The sequence below is a fragment of the Eulemur rufifrons genome, chromosome 8 (assembly GCF_041146395.1).
Source record: "Eulemur rufifrons isolate Redbay chromosome 8, OSU_ERuf_1, whole genome shotgun sequence".
Lineage (NCBI taxonomy): Eukaryota > Metazoa > Chordata > Mammalia > Primates > Lemuridae > Eulemur > Eulemur rufifrons.
Window position 1 is genome coordinate 42268204 of NC_090990.1, and position 16808 is coordinate 42285011.

The following is a 16808-nucleotide window of genomic DNA, read 5'->3' on the forward strand; positions in this document are numbered from 1 at the left end:
GTCATTTAATCCTCACACTTGTGCCCTAGGGATTAATGGCTTCATTTTCTGATGAGGGTGCTGAGGCACAGAAAGGGTAAGTGACTTGAGGAAAGTCACACAGCTAGGCAGTGATGGCATTGGGTCTTATACCTCTGTCTGTCTGCTGCAAAGCCCTCCAAACCCACTCAGCTTCTCTGTTGCAGGGATATCAGGCCAAGTACCTCTCTCTGCCTCTTCTATGTAAGCAGGCAGGTGGGCATTTGCTCTCTGGATGCACCAAGATCTGCTCCTGCTGCAGTGGGTGCCAACAGCCCTTGGACTGAGCTCTGCCATATTGAGCTGTGTGGTCTTGGGCAAATCACTCAGGCTCTCCGAGGCTCTGTCTCATCACCTGTCAAAGGCAGATAATAAATCCTTCCTCTTGCAGGCACTGAGAGGATTAAGCTGGATTAGGTATGTGAAAGTTCTTTGTAACTGGTAATGCCCTCTGCAAATATTAGTTATTATGCTGATACATTTTCCCTTAATAACTCAGAGCTTGGGATATAAAAGCCCTCCATGTCCTTTATTAAGACATCTCCTAGGAACTAAGCTATTTTATGTCTTTTTGTTCTTGTATGTTATAGTGGGTTTTGTACTGAAATGTCTTTAAAGGAGTTTTAAATGACTTTAAAAAAGCAACCTGAGGTGGTGGTTGATGTTTTGGGAATCCCTGGAAATAGTGATGGTGGTGGCACAGCTAATTATGCAGTGCTTACTGGGTGCAGGGTGCTCTCCTAAGTGCAGTAATTCACATAATGCTCACAAAGCCCCAGGAGGCCGATACTGGCATTATCCCCCATCTTCCAGATGAAGAAATGGAGACACAGACCAGTACATAGCTTGCATAAGGCCACAGAGTAGCAAGTCACAGAGCCAGTCTCCAAATGCCAGCAGTCTGGCTTCTAAGCACTAGGCTGTTAGGCCTCTCTCTGCTGTCTTCCCAGATTTGCCTAAGAGGTCATGACATTTCCCCCAGTATCTGCATAAACAGATCCCTGAGTTTCTGAACACCTCAGTATTGGACTCTGGCCTAACATTTAGGAAAGGTAAAGAGGAAAACACAATATAGAAAAATCTGATTTCATGACAACATCCAATGAACAGGGAATCTCAAAGACCTAACACGTACTATTGCAATGTGTGGCTGCTGGTTTCAAACTAATCTAGAGATGAAAAAAACTGAGGTTGATGCAGAATGTTGGAAGATAATTTTTTTCTTTAAGTTGCTCTTTCCTACCTCTGCCACATACTGGCCTCTTAAAACCTCTTGAGCCTTGGTTTTCTCATCTACTTGTAAATGTATTTCTCAGGTTTATTCCCTTCAGAAATTGCAGAGTTTTACTGCTCCCTTCCTTTGTAAAGTTTCCCTGGAGATTCCTGTTTCTTACCAGGGGGTGTCACCAGTACCACCCGCAAACAAGTCTATCTGCCCCTCCCAACATCAGCCGTTTTTCCTCCTCTTTCATTTCATTTTTCTTCTGCAATTCTGTCTACAAAGCCAGCTGAAGATGCCTCCCCTTCATTGACGTGTGGGGTCCCCTCTCTTTGGGGTTACTGTGCCTCCTCTCATGATGCCACTATCATGTGCCACCAACTCACTAAAGTTTCTCACCAGCATGGGAAGGCTCTTCCCTCACCCCCACTTATCCCTTCTCATTAGTTCATTAATTCATGAAACAGTTATTTATTGATGGCACACTTGTGCCAGGCACTGTCCTTGGTATTTGGGATATATTCGTGCAGGAGACAGACACTGTTCCTGTCTTCACGGGCACTGTATTTGAGAAGGAACAAGAGATAATAAACAAGTAAATTATAATACAATGTCTGAAAAGTCTGGAAACCTTGGTGAATAGACATGATGTCATGAAGGACATCTTCAATCTGTAAAACAAAATATTGTCTATGTTTTCAGACTTCGTGAACCCTGCACAGTGCAGCGAGTGCTATAACGGGGGAAGCACAGATTGAAACGGGAACAGAGAGAACAGATTCTGTCCTAACCTAATGCGATCAGAGAAGGCTGCCTAAGAAAAGAAACAGGCTGAGACCTGGAGGATGGTGCGGGATTGGCTTCAACAGGGGGGCAAGGGGTGGGGCTGCTCCATGCAAGATGCTATGGTCAGAGTGTTTCTCCACTGGGTACAAAACACGAACATCCTAAGGGACCCCAGGTTGTTGCTCCCAAGGGCTTTCTGCACCAGGCCCACCCTCTCCTGAGGACGTTTTAATAAGTGCCCGGAAGTAGGACTGAGTCTTTTTCTTTAAGAAAGAGATGAATTTTCCCTCTGTGTGGCTTCTCTGCCAGCAGGTGCTCTTTCTCCTGGCCTCCGCATCACACCTTGGTTTCTATAGTTGGCCCATTAGTTAGAAGGATTGAGTTTCTATTTGAAGCGTTCTCTACCTGTCATCTGATGACTGTATTAATATCTACCCCATCAACTTCAGATAAAGATTAAATGAGATAATGTAGATTAAAAGACTTCATAAACTGGGAAAGCACTCTATAATTGGCAGCTATTATTATTATTACTATTGTTAAACTAATTATAATAATTATTATTCCCACAGAAGTTATTAGTCCCAGGTCACATGGGAAGCCTCCCACCCTGACATTAAGCACGCAGAGGAGATAACAGCTTTTCAAAGATTCATGCTCATGGATGCAAAAATCTGCCCCCTTCAGGTATCTTGTGCTATGTTCCAGCTTCCAGGACGGCTGCCAAACTGTACTGCCTGGACCCTCAGCTATCACAGCTCCTTCCTGGGTATACCACTCCAAGCCACCGTTGCCAAGATTTTCCAAAAGCACATTTTGCATTTATTTCATTTAATTCTTACATTATGTTTCAGCCTCCTCCTAAATGCATTTGTTTGCAGAAAGAGCCACAAGGGGAAGTTCAGCCCACAAATAAGAATATAATTATTACACAGTTTAGCAGCGCCTGGGCGTCACCCGGGTATTCACCGGTGCTCCAAAATTCAATTGTTTCTCCTTCAAGACCATATTTAATAGGATAAACAATTTCTGCTAAATGCAATAAACGTGAACCTGGGCTGTCATCTCCATAATCAACTCAAATTTCCCATTAGAAGCGGTGGCTGTGATTGAGATTCAGGATTTAATTTGGCGGCGCTCGCTTCGTTGTGCTAGCGTCGGCTTCATGGGAGCCTCCCATCAACCAAAGACAGAACCGCTCTGCCCCGTCTCTGGGGAATCTTAAAAGAAGATAGATTATAACTCAAGAAAATTATACGGCCTCAGTATAATGAAAGAGATAAAACATTATTGGATTAGCCTGTTGAAATAACAGCAGACTGCAAAGCAATAATATTAAGCCAAACAAGGGCCCAGACCTGTCAGCTCAGTTGTAGGGGACACAGGATGCAGGAAAGCAGGCAGAATTACCACACTTGCTGCCGGAACCCCAAGCAGTGGAAAAGCAGCTCCTTCCAAGGGTTGTTCTATTTCAAGTCCACATAGCTGGTTAGGACAGATTCCTGGGTGGCAGTAACCAAAGCTTTGGGGTCATGCGTTAAGGTCTCAGGCCGCAGCACTGAACCCAGCAGTGAATTTGAAGCAGATGAGGTGGCAGAAAACAAGTGGGTTGAAAATGAACAGGATGAACCAATGCAGCTTTAACCAAGTGCTTTATTTTCCCCACCAATTTTATTTCGGCACATTCACCTGACATACTTCAATCAGACAGGACATGTTCAAGGGCAAATAAAACCTTAAAGGATGTTTTAATATGATGGAATGACTAAGAGAAATAAAGCTTAAATGTTATTTACTTGACAATCTGGAAAACAAAAATATTTTGGTTTTTGGTATCCTAAAGATCAATTGTCTTCTTATTCTCCTCATCAAGCTCCCCCCCAAAATGGTATTTGCACAAAAGCATGAGTGAGCAAAGCAGAATGTACTGACAATTTCACAGGGGATGTAGGGCAGGGTTTACATTGCAGATTGCCCCACAATCATCAACTGGAATTTCTGCTTAACATGGTTCCTCTTCCAGCCACCATGGCCTTCTCCCCTTCATCTTTAACTTTCTCTTGTTCAGGCAGAATCTTTCCTGGGCACCCACTCATGTCACTCCTTCATTAAGCACAACAATTCCGCTCTGCCCCACAACTCCTGCTTCTGACATGCACAAGCATGCCTTTCCCATGCTCAGCATCAAAGTGAGCTGAGGGACCAGGATCCAGTCTCCTCGGAAGGCAGCAGGTAAAGATTTGTCAACAACATACACCCCCCCCCCCCATAGTACTTTCTGCTGTGTCTTATTTCGTGAAAAATTCTTTGTTAATCATATACTTATTTACTGAGAGGTAAGAGAGCATCATAGTTTAAGAATTGAAAACTCTATAGTCTGAATTTGTAGCCCAACTCTGCCACTTTCCAACTGTGTAACTTTGGACAAGTTGCTTAACTATTCTAAGCCTCAGTTCCCCCAACTGTTTAGGGCTAATAACAGCATCCCCTTGTCATGAGGATGGGATGAATTAAAACACTGAATCAGGGGCTGGCACATAGTAATCATCCAATAAACATTAACTTCCAGTAATTATTGATCAAGACCTTGTACTCGTCAAGGAAAGAACGACTTATTATCCATTCATTGATTCATTATTAGATAGCTACTCTGTGCTAGTCACTGATAGATTGTGGAGCTACAATGTGAACAACTTCCAATACAATTCCTGGTTGGTAGTAAATATGAGTGAAATAAAATTGTAGAGTGAGCAAAGCGAGGATTACAAAGATGCTTAAGCCCTTAAGGAACCTATAATTTTTATTTAACTCACGATCCAAATCAATGTGCATTTTACAAACTCATATCTATATTTTAAACAGCCTGAATGGCACTGCCCTGGCCCTTGGGTGAGCCCCAGGTGGGAGGTGGTGTGGGGCGAGCTGGCCTGAGTTCTGGAGGGCTCAGAGCTCTCGCTGTTGCATCCCACAGCAGTATCATCTGCTAGGAGCTCTCCCTTCCTAGCAGTTGAGCGTTTCTGAAGCAGGGCCTGAGCAGGCGCTGCCCCCATTCTGAGGAGGTGGGTTGTTACACTGCCTTTGTCTTGTTTTCTGTCCTCCAGAGCACGAAGACCAGTTTGACCAGCAACTCCACTTCCCATCAACAGGAACATCTATAAGAAAGAAGGTCAACATTAATTAGCCCTTCCTATATCCTGGTGCCCTAGTCGGGTAGGGTGGGGTATATAAGCCAAAAGATTTTGGGAGTCTGAATCACTAATTTCCCTCTGCCAATTGATATGCATTTTATAAACTAATATTTATTTTAAAGAAGTATCCTTTCTGGCCACTGTACTTGCCAGGCTCCTGTCTACCACAGGGCCTTTGCACATGCTGTTCCCCCTTGCCCAGAACACTCTTCCCCCTTGTACTCACCTGGTCAATTCCATTCACCCTTCAAATCTCAGTAGAAGTGTTATTTCCTTGGGGAAACTTCCTCTAACCCCTAAATCTCCATCAATCCCCTGTACTATAAGCTCTCAGAGCATTTTGTAGCAGTTGTTACAATTGAAACTTTAAATGCATTTCCAGGACCATCCAAATAATATTGAACTTCCCTTCTAAAGTGCAATCTCCACAATGACAGGGGTGATATCTGATTTGCTCACCCAGCACCAAAGCTGGCACATAGGAGGCCCTTGGCAAACATTTGTTAAATGGATGAATAAACTAAGAAATAAATGGTTTCCAGCTTAGACACTTCCCAGCTATGTGATAATGGATAATTTACTTCTTCTCAACCTATAAAACAGGAGCTATGTTGAGCACTGTGTGTTTTAGATGAAGTGACAACAAACACTGGTGCTCTCTACTCACTGATACCTGGCTTTCACCTGAGGAGTTTTTGGTTGTTGATGAGATTGGCAAGTGATAGATTACTCCCATCATGATCTATTACGTGTCTGGCTTTGCCACTGACTCACAGTGTAATTATGGGTAAATTACTTAATATCTCTGGGCCTCCCCATTTGTAAAATGAGAGAGCTAGAGTGGGTGGTTCTCAAGGTTTCCTCCAACCTGCAGAAACCCTGTGCTTGTGCGATTGCACACTCACTGGGCAGGTCACTGCTTGGGGCCTGGTTGAGGTGCAGGGGAAGAAAGAGGACAAACTTGAGCATTTTGCTGGGGAGGTAAGAGTGCAGCCAGGTATTACGATCAAAGGCTGTGTGGTCAGTCCCACTGGGCATGCACCTGGGTTCCTAACTTACCATGTGACCACCGGGCAAGTTCACTTGGTACCTATTGAACCCTAGATTCTTCATTTACAAAATGGGAATACCAATAGTATCTACTTCTTGGGGCCATTGTAAGGATGAAAAGATTTGATATATGTAAAATACAAAGTAATGATATGTTCTAAATGTAAGTAATCAATGTTGATCTTGTTTTTACAATGTGTCAGGCATCCTTCTAAGTTCTTTATAGTACTCATTACAAACCCAAGACACTCTGCGAGGTAGTCAATAAGATCATCTCCATTTTACAAATGTGGAAACTGAGGCATAAAGAAGTCAAGTATCTCACTCAAGGTCATAGTTATTAGATCATGGAGATGGAAATTGAATCTAACCTAAGTCTGAGCACTCAGTACGGTACCTAATACATAGTAAAGTGCCCAATAAATGTTGCTTGTTTTGATTGCCTGTGCCATTTCCATTTTTAAGAGTATCACCAAGAGGTCACAGAAAAAAATAAAAGTGAGAGAGGTGTGAAAGGTTGGGAACTCTTAAATAATAAACTGGCCAAAGGAGTTGAGAGCTGGAAGAGATCTTAATGACAGCCTAGTCTTTCATTTGCTAATTCAACATATGTCACTGAGCAACAATTGTGCCTGGCCATGGAGACACAGGTAAATGGAACATGATCCCTGCTCACAGACACAGGGGAGACAGATATGCACACGAACCAAAACACAATGTGCAAAGAGCCATATAGATATATGTTCAAAGTCCTGGGGGCGTCCCATGGAAGAAACTAATTCTACTTGGGGAATTAGAAGAATTTTTACAGAGGAAGGGCATCCAGCCTGCAGTTTGAGGGCTAAATGGGAGCATGATAGGAGTAGAAAAAGAGGGTCAGTGTCTCAGAACAATTCAAAGAGATGGCTTGCAAATGCCATGCATTGGTAGTCCTGTAACATGAAGCATTCTCAGTTATGAAAATAATAAAATACATGATCAGGAGCCAGAATGGATCTCAAGTTTCATAGTGTCCAGCCCTCTACTCCACACCCCTGCCTTGCTCTTGTTCTTGTGAACTATTCTCTGGACTTGCCCAGAGTTTGCTTTTCCAACCAACTCTCAAAGACTCCTTACTTTTCTGATCGGTGATCTCACAGGCTGGGCCTTGGAATCCAAAAGGACAGATGCAGTCACAGCGTGATTCTGAGAAGACAAGAGAGAGTGTGAACTACTCCAGGTAGAGCAGAGAACTCCTGGAGCTCAGCCCTCTGCATCACTGCATTTCCAGCAGAGTATATGCTTAGTTGAACAGTTTGCAATAAGCAGGTTCAGTGCCAAGAATACCTCCTCCTTTCTTGAGGGTCCTTTGCCGTGAAGGGGTATTTGTTCCCATCCAAGTGAATTACATGGACTTGCTGAGGACAATCACTCCTTATATGATATTTGACCTATACTTAAAGCTTTCATGGTCAGAAGCTACACTGGCAGTCACAGAGGCCAATCATCACTGATGCTCAGCTTCATCACAAGTAATTGTCTAGCCTCTGCTTGGTACCTCCAGGACCGCAGTCCCCAAATCTCGGTCCACAGCCTGTTACAAACTGGGCCACACAGCAGGAGGTGAGTGGCCATCAAGCAAGCAAAGCTTCATTTGTATTTACAGCCGCTCCCCATCACTCACATCACCACCTGAGCTCTGCCTCATGTCAGATCAGTGGTGGCATTAGGTTCTCATAGGAGCAGGAACCCTACTGCAAACTGTGCATGCGAGGGATCTAGGTTGCACGCTCTTTATGAGAATATAATCCCTGCCCTCCCTGCCCTCCAGTCCATGGAAAAATTGTCTTCCATGAAACTAGTCCCTGAAGCCAAAAAGATTGGGAACGCTGCTCTAGGATGGGGAACTCATTACTCTTAGATATCTCATCCTACCTGTGGCCAGTTCTAACCATTTGGAAGTCATTCCTTGTATTAATTTGTAATCTGTCATGGCCCTTCTCATCTAGATCACACAGAATTTCTTTACAGGACTGTCCTTCACAGGTCAGGCCCTGCAAGCATCCCAGCTTGTGGCTCCATATTCTCCCTCACCTCCACCTTACAGCCTCAGGTGGGGCCCAGCTTCTAGATCCAAATTTAACACAAGACAAGGGGGCTTTCAGCAACCCTAGATCAAAACCTTGAGCTGATGAGCTCATCCCACTTGCTGTGGAGCTGACCCTCACACAGGGGTCCTTGTGCTGATGGCAGAACTCCCAGGCCTTATACTGTCACTTATGTCTGCTTTGAGCCCATGCATCCTCTCCAAGAAGCCAGAGGCAGATCCTTCAATCCCAGCCTGGCAACGGGAACCCTTCTGCCCAAGAATATACTTTCTCTTGTGTCCCCTCTGTTGAGCTTGCTCCATCCACGTGGACTCTGCCCTGATTCCAGCTGGCTCCCTGGCTGGACTTGCTGTAACCAGCTGCTCCTGCTGCCCTGTTTTGAGTGCAGACTAGACTCTTCTTCAGAGTCTTGCTAGCCTATCACAATAAGAGCATAGGATCCCTGGACCCCACCCCTCCCAGCTTGCTCTGACCACTGCAGTGACTCCAGATATGACCCTCGAAGTTAACAATCAAGTTCTAGTGGCCCATCCTTGCTGCCACCTTCAAATCTTCTCACCACATATCAATCAGGACATGCACAAAGGGTTTTCCTACTCAGCCCAGGCCCCCTTCTTTGACCAGCAGAGATTTGCTGAGTCTGTTCCCACTCCTTATTGTAGACCACATGGTCTCGGCCTGTAACTGCCTTTAGCCTAATGCTGCTGTCACCCACTGTGACCCTTGGGGCTAGAAGCAGGAATCCTAGCAGCCAGAGTAGTACCTCCTAGCTGCCTACATTCTGACTTCTTGGGAAATAGAAGCAGGCAAACAGCTGGGCTTGGAGCCTCCTCCAGATTATAGCTTCCACAGGGGACACCAGCTGCTTGAAAGTGGTACCTTTCAGCACAGGGACTCCATTCCCTTGGCACGGAGCACAGTGGCAGGAGCTGACTTCCTTCTGGAACTCCTCCAGGGCCTGTTTCATGTTCTGCCTCACTGTGCTAGAAAAGGCAAAATCTGTGGCTGTCACTAGTTCATACAGAGGCTCCACCTGGAAAGGGAAAAAAAAGGCATTTATTTAGAGAGAAAATAGGCACCAAACAAAAGCATAAAGCAAAACGACACAGGAATGGGCGGGGCGCCAATGCAGGGAGACCACACGCGGGTGCATTTGGAGCTGGATGGATGGACGCTACAGCACGTAGATGGGAGCTCCATCCTCTCTGCCTCCCTCACCCAATATGCACAAATTAGCTCATTCAAGTTCAGGTCAACAAACACGTCCTGAATACCTACTAAGTGCTAGGCATTAAGCATAACTAATGAGGAAGATAAAATTCCTCCTCTTCAGGAACTCAGAATCTAGGGAGAGAGACAAACACACCAACAGGGGATTACAACATGGTGGTTACAGGCAACAGCAGAACCTTGTGGAAAGAAGCAGGAGGGAGGTAGAGAAGAGTGGATGATTCATTTGTCTTTGGTGAGGCAGAGATGATTTTCCAGCAGCTCTTTGAAAATATTATAGGAGTACTGTTCTAACATCACTACCTTCTCCAAACTCATCAAAATCACTCATACCATGCAAGAGCCACCATCAGGAAGCCTAGCTGGAGCTCTGAAGCTCAGAGAACACTTTCCCCCGGTTAAACACTCCAGATACTGCCTGCACTGCTCATTGGATACAAATTCTATGTTTTTGACTGCTCTTTTATGGTCATTAACTTTTTCTTCCTTTTTCTTTTCTTTTCTTTTCTTTCTTTCTTTTTTCTTTTCTTTTCTTTTTTTTTTTTTTTTTTATGTGCAGAGGTCCCTTGTTCCCTTCTTTGATTAGATTGTAAGCGCCTGGACATCAGGGCAATGTCTCAGCCCTGTGTGTTCAAGGTGCAGCCCAGGCTGAGTGAGTATGGTAGCTGGATGGATGTAGGAGGGTGGGAGTCCTCAACAGGGCAATGGTAGCAGACACGAAGGAGAGGGGATGGCTACGAGAAACACAGAAGAAGAAACGGTCGATGCTGGTCACTCGGTGGGCAGGGCAGTGTTTGAGAGGAAGAAGTCACAGATGGATGTGGTGATGTTTGCAGGTTAGAAAAACAAGAGGCACAGGCCAAAGAGGTAGTTAAAAATGTTCAACTTGGCCCAAGTATCAACTCCAGGGCCAGTTTCCTCTCCGGATTTTGTGGGTGATCCAGCCCTAATCCAGCCCTGGAGAGTTTAGGGTCTGTCTAAATGCAGGCAATCATGACTAATAGAAGCCTCCAGTGGGAAGAAAATTGCTTCCATTTCTTAATGCATCTGACGCTGACCTTCGCTCCAGTGGGCAAAGCAAGGCTCCTGGTGGTCCCATTGTCTCACCGTTTTGTGGTCAATGAATTGATCCAGGGGCTGTTTGCAGAACCGTCCAACCTGCTGGCCACACGTGGGGAGGGGAGTTGGGAGGTGGGGAAAGGGGCAGCTTGCTTTACACCAGTGGAGAGCCCCTCCACCTATCTGCTTTTGCTCCTGGGCACTTTGCAAGGCTGCCGTTAACCACCAAAGCATTTTCCTACCAGCACTGACTTTTGCTTCAGGAGACAGAGCAAATCGGTAGCCAAACTGGAATAAACCTTCCACATATGCTGTGTTCCAGGAGCTGTGCGGAGGTCCACAAGTATGATCCCACTCGATCCTCACAAAGTACCAAATTATTAACCCCATTTACAGGTGAGGTGAAATAACTTGATCAAGGTCACACAATGTCATAAAATAGCATTACCAGGATTCTAATCCGAAGCCTGTGTTTTTCTTTCTAGTTCATGATGACTAATTGATAGAAATGGCTTGATTATTCTCATTTACAATGTCTATCCCAGGGTTCTCCAAATGTCACAGGCTGAGGTTTGCCTTGGAATTTCCAGTAACTTCTCAGGACTCCACAGTTCCCTTTTCAACTTAATATAGCACATTTGTCTGTTCTTGGGTTTGCTGCTCCCTTTTTCCTGTCTTTCTTCATTTCCCCCCATCTTCCTCCCTTCTTCCCTTTTTTCCTCCTTTCCTCTTTCTTTCCCTCCTCTCCCCCAAATACACAATCCTGACCACTCACATAGATCATTGCATCCTTAGCACACCTGCCCTTGTGAAAATTTTCTTTATCATACAGATGATGGGCACCATCTATTAAACACCATGCAAGTCTCTATAGAGGACCTTGGTGTTCTTAGTAACCACAAATAATTATTCCCATAGCTAGCATTTATTAGGTGTCGAACTAAACACTTTACACACATTATCTAACAATCTTCACAACAATCTTATGAGTTAGGTTGTATTCTGTGTCCTCATCACACACACGAAAAAGCTGTGGCACAGACAGTGAAGTGGACTGACAAAAGTCACATAACCAGCAAGTGGTGGGAAAGGCTTTGAACTGTTAACACTGTGGTCTGAATCCTTTCAGTGTATATTTTTGGATAGGTAGATGGATGGATAGGTAGATATTTACACCAAATTGGTGGCATAAGTGCAGTTTTATGTCTCACTTTTGTCACTTAACATCATAACATGAGCATTTTTCCATATGATTCAATAGACTTTGATAAAATGATTTTTCACAGCTTCAGAGTCTCTCGCTGTGTGGATCAACCATAACACATTCAACTCTTCTCCTGTTATTGAGCCTTCAGAATGTTTTCTTTTTTTTTTTTTTTTTTTTGAGACAGAATCTCGCTCTGTTGCCCGGGCTAGAGTGCCGTGGTGTCAGCCTAGCTCACAGCAACCTCAAACTCCTGGGCTCAAGCAATCCTCCTGCCTCAGCCTCCCGAGTAGCTGGGACTACAGGCATGCGCCACCATGCCCGGCTAATTTTTTCTGTATATATTTTTAGTTGTCCATATAATTTCTTTCTATTTTTAGTAGAGATGGGGTCTCGCTCTTGCTCAGGCTGGTCTCGAACTCCTGAGCTCAAACGATCCACCTGCCTCGGCCTCCCAGAGTGCCAGGATTACAGGAGTGAGCCACCGCGCCCGGCCTGTTTCCTTTTTTCTTTTCCCTTTGCTACCATAAATAACAAAATGAGACATGTTTTTACGCATACATCTTTACCAACTTTTAAAATGATTCCATTAGTAGATTCTTGCACTTGGGGTTATTGGATCAAAAGCAACAACCATTTTTAATGTTTTGGATATCTCTACTTAGATTCTTTTCCCAAAGAGTCTTATCAAATTATATTCCCATTTTATTTTACAAAAGTGCCCATCTCATCACTCTCAATGGCATTGAGTATTATAGATTTTTAATCATTGTCAATTTGATAGGTAGAAAATAATATGCAGTGTTACTTTAGTTTACATTTTTTATTACTAGAGAAGTTAAAAATTTTGCATATTTATGAGCCAACTGAGAGGTGTCCATTTCCTTTGAAATGTTTCTTTCTTAGGAATGGTATCATTCCTCACATGTAAGGGATCTTATTTGCAGCAAAATTATTTTTTTGGTGTGTTATCTGCCATTTAGTTATATTCACGGATTCCTTATTTGAAACTCATAATTTCTTTTTGACGATGGGATGTATCAGTCCAAATCCAACATTGTCTTTCCAGGTGCATGTTACGACAGTATTTGTACTTTAAACCTTCTGTTAGGTGGAGTAATTTGCCTTTAGAAAATCTTCGAGTAATTTGCTTTTGGAAAGGTGTGATGGTCATTATCACTGCTTACCAAATATTTCAGCTTCGTTTCCTTCTGTAGCACATGGTAGGGCTACAATTCCTGCCCTCCTTGAAGGCAGGTTTGCAAGGTGACTTGTTGAAAATAGTGAAAAGGTAAGCACAAGAGAGTGTCACTTCCAGGTTGAAGATTTCAGAGCAAAGTGAGATGACTCTGTTATCACTGCTGTGGTGATCTTGGGCGCATATGACAAGATAAGGCCCCTATCACCTGGATCCCTGGGTCACCACATTGAACGAAAAGCTTCCTGACCAACACACTTCGGATCTGTTGTGTGATCTGAGAAATAAAGTTTTCTTGTACTAAGCCACTGAAATTTGGGGGTTGTTTCTCTGAAGCATGACCTCTGTGTGAGCACCATTCACTACCTTATTTTTTCCCTTCTACTCTGGGCAATTCTTTTTATTCATATTAATACAAGAGCTTCCCCATCAGCATGGGTCCCAGATCACAATCTAGCTGCCCTGACCAATATAGAAACATACACAGATGATAGACTTTGTGACTAGGATTACCGGTTAAATACAGGACACTCAGTTCTATTATATTTTAATATCAGATAAACAACAAATAATTTTTAGTATAAACATGTCCCATGCAATATTCAGGAGATGCTTACACTAAAAAAAATTCCCTATGTATGTGAAATTCAAATTTAACTGGACACGTATTTCATCTGCTAAATCTGACAACCCTTTTTTGTGACTCCTTTAATATTTCAAACGTCTTTGAAATTCTTTACCCATTAATGACCATTTCACTGGGCTACAAGTTTTTCCTTTAAGACCTCATAGTAAGTGCTCCATTATCTTCAAGCATTTCATGTTGCAAAGAATTCTAAGACTGGCTTGACTTTTACTCCTGTAGGATATATTTCTTCCTAAAAATAAAAGATTTACTCAGGATATATTTCAGTATTGTTTTGTTTTCAGCACTTTTGCCTAGTTTTCAATGAGCTGTTCATTTTGTATTATCAGCTCAGGAACGTTGCACTTATTATGTGCTTGATTAATGTGTCTTCACGTTTAATCTTTCCTTTCATGGGAGGAAGTCTCTGCGCTGTGGATTTCTACTTCTGTACTTTCTGTCCATCATACTTCTTTCCAGTCTTTGTTTTAATCTCTTTGTCTTTTGCTTCTGCATTATAAGAACATTTTTATAGCACCTTCCACATCACTGACTCAATTTTCTGCAGTGTCAATTCTGTTCTTTATAGTTTCCAATGTAGGTTTTGATTCTGCCATTGTGCTTTTGGTTTTCTATATTCAGCCACTTCCTTTTTCATCTGATTCGTGTGTAAACACCTCAGCTTCTATTTTTTTTGTTTCATAAAATCCTCCTTTTCTTTAAGTTCATGATAATCACAAAGTAAATGCATTCTAAAATTTACTTCTACTTTTCTATTTTTCAGACATATACTCACTTTCTACATCTTGAATGTAATTCCAACCTTTTGTGTTTAAAATCTTTTTATATGCACATTGCTGTCTCCTAAGTCTTCTTGGAACAAAGAACCACCTCTCCAAGTCTGAAATTTACCGCTAGACACTGCAAATGGGTTCCTCTGTGGTCTCCTACCCTGCTACGCTACCTGGCTTCTATAGCAATCATTTTTCAGATCTTGATTTCGAAGACTGGTTTATGTAATCAAGCCTTGGCTGAAACTCGTGCATCTAGGAATTACTCATCTAGTGAGCTCTGCTGTCCAGAAGTCAGTCACCACTCCAGCTACCTGGTAAGTTGGCTTTGCAGAGAAGAATGATTCTGACATAATGCGAAGCCATCTGCAGTTTTATCTTGCCAGAAAAGAGTACATGTGAGAGTGGGATGCACAGAGTGTATGTTTCCAACTCAGGGTAGCGAGATACAAACGTATGTAACCACCTTTACCACTCTTGCCTCTGCCACAACCTTCCTGAGAACATCTCTGATTCTCTAGCACATCTCACATCACATCACCTGTCTGGCACTTGACATTTCCTGTGCCCAGGCAGGCAGGTCAACCTCTCTGAGTACCAAGGAATTCTGTTGGTTCTCAGTTTTTAAAAAAAATTCAGGTAAGATATCTCAGGAGAAAGTAAAGACCAGGGATATATTTTCCCCTGAACTCTCTGTCCTTTCCCATGACCATCTGTGATGCTGACTAGTGTCACTATGGCATCAGCCAATCCCAGATTTCTCTGGAACTGCCTGCAACTTGGCTGATTTTATCCCTCTCATGCTTGCCAGCAACCGTACTCTAAGTGTCACTGCTGAATAAGTGCAGAGGAGAGGGTTTGAATGGCAGCTGTCTTGTTTTGCAGAAACTATGCATTTGACACACAAAGACACTGGGAAATTGCCAGGGCTGGGGATTGCAGAGTCTCTCATCAGAGCTCCAGCACCTCCACCTCCCACCCTGACTGCAAAGTTGAGTCTCTGGGGTTTGGACACTGGCCCATCAATGACTGCACAGACACTAGCAGGAAGAGGATGGTGTAAGACATGCTATGGGAACTGCACAGAAGTCCCCACAGGCAAGGACCTACCATTGCTGATGCGTATGACAGTCCTGTTCTAACAAATGTTTTTTTAGTTTAACATTGTAAAACACCTCTTGTTTGGGTGACAGGTGGTTAGGATCATTATTTTCTATTCACCAAACCCACAGGGAAGTCTAGAGGGGAGGGAAGAAGTCAAAGTCTTCTGTCTGGACCTAACAGAGAATCTTGAATAGCCACAGATGGATCCAACCTCTCTGACCCTTGATTTTTATCAGTCACAATATGGAGATAAGAATACTTAATTTGCAGACTGTTGTGAAGATTAGATGAAATGACATTTCTAAAGCCCATGGCAGAAGGTCATGAATATAGTAGGTGCTTAAGACATATTATCAATTGTCATGGTGTCTTATCCTGTCCTGTGAAATAATTAGGCATGTGTGTATCTTACTATTCATCCTGGACTGTATTTTCTCATCCTTGCATCTTCCTCTCATTTCTTCCTACCTTAGTTCCTGTAACATAGCAGAAACTTGGTAACTATTTGTTGGTTGAATGCATGAATGTTTAAATGAACAAATAACTGAATGAGTGATTCTCTGATGAAATTGAAAGAATATTAATTTAAGAAGGTTAAAATCAGAAGCTGATCATTAATTTCCGTTAGCAACTTGGGGGCCCAAGTGAGAGGGAATCAGGGATCTCTAGGTGGTGCTGAGCAGTGTGTTATAAACTGGTTATTCCAGATATATTTTCTCCTGTAAGTGTATATGCCTCAAGGCGAGGGCCTGCATCGTACTGATTGCTGAATTCTGTCCCCTGTAGGCCCTCAGAAGCTGTTTTCTGAGCAGAGGAAGGGATGGGTAGAGAAGCTTCCTATACCTTAACCTTGACAATGGCCGGGTTGTACTGCACTGCGTCTCCCCACTCCTGCATCAGTTCTGCCGTCGGCAGGTCCTTGTATGCCAGGGCCGTGATGTGCTCACTCGCCCCTCCTCGTACGAGGACGACCAGGTCCTCCACCATGGTGCTCCTCTTGTTTCTGTCTGGGATGGACATGGAGAGCTGGCATGTCATCGGAGGATTCACTTTTACACCCTGGAATTTGCCACAACCCAACCAACAATTTGGTTACCATGATTTTCACTGAGCTTGCCTGGGAGACATGGGTGGAAAAGACACACCCTTGCCCATGGGACAGTCATGGCACCTGGGGCAAAAGGGGAGCCCATCCAATCATATAAAACACAAATTGGGGGCAGGACAAGTAAAGGACATTTACCTTGAG

At 43.5% G+C, this 16808-nt stretch overlaps 1 protein-coding gene across 2 annotated transcripts in view; it reads right to left on the minus strand.

The window, feature by feature from the left end:
- Positions 1–3658: 3658 nt before the first annotated feature.
- C8B (complement C8 beta chain) overlaps positions 3659–16808 on the minus strand; it is a 38569-nt gene continuing 25419 nt past the window's right edge. For both annotated transcript variants that reach the window (XM_069480060.1, XM_069480061.1), the window contains 4 exons: positions 16403–16566; positions 9228–9381; positions 7378–7446; positions 3659–5175 (listed from right to left, as the gene is read on the minus strand). In XM_069480060.1, the coding sequence (XP_069336161.1) occupies positions 5024–5175; positions 7378–7446; positions 9228–9381; positions 16403–16566 (539 nt within the window). In that variant the 3' untranslated portion in view covers positions 3659–5023. The remainder of the gene's footprint in view (positions 5176–7377; positions 7447–9227; positions 9382–16402; positions 16567–16808) is intronic.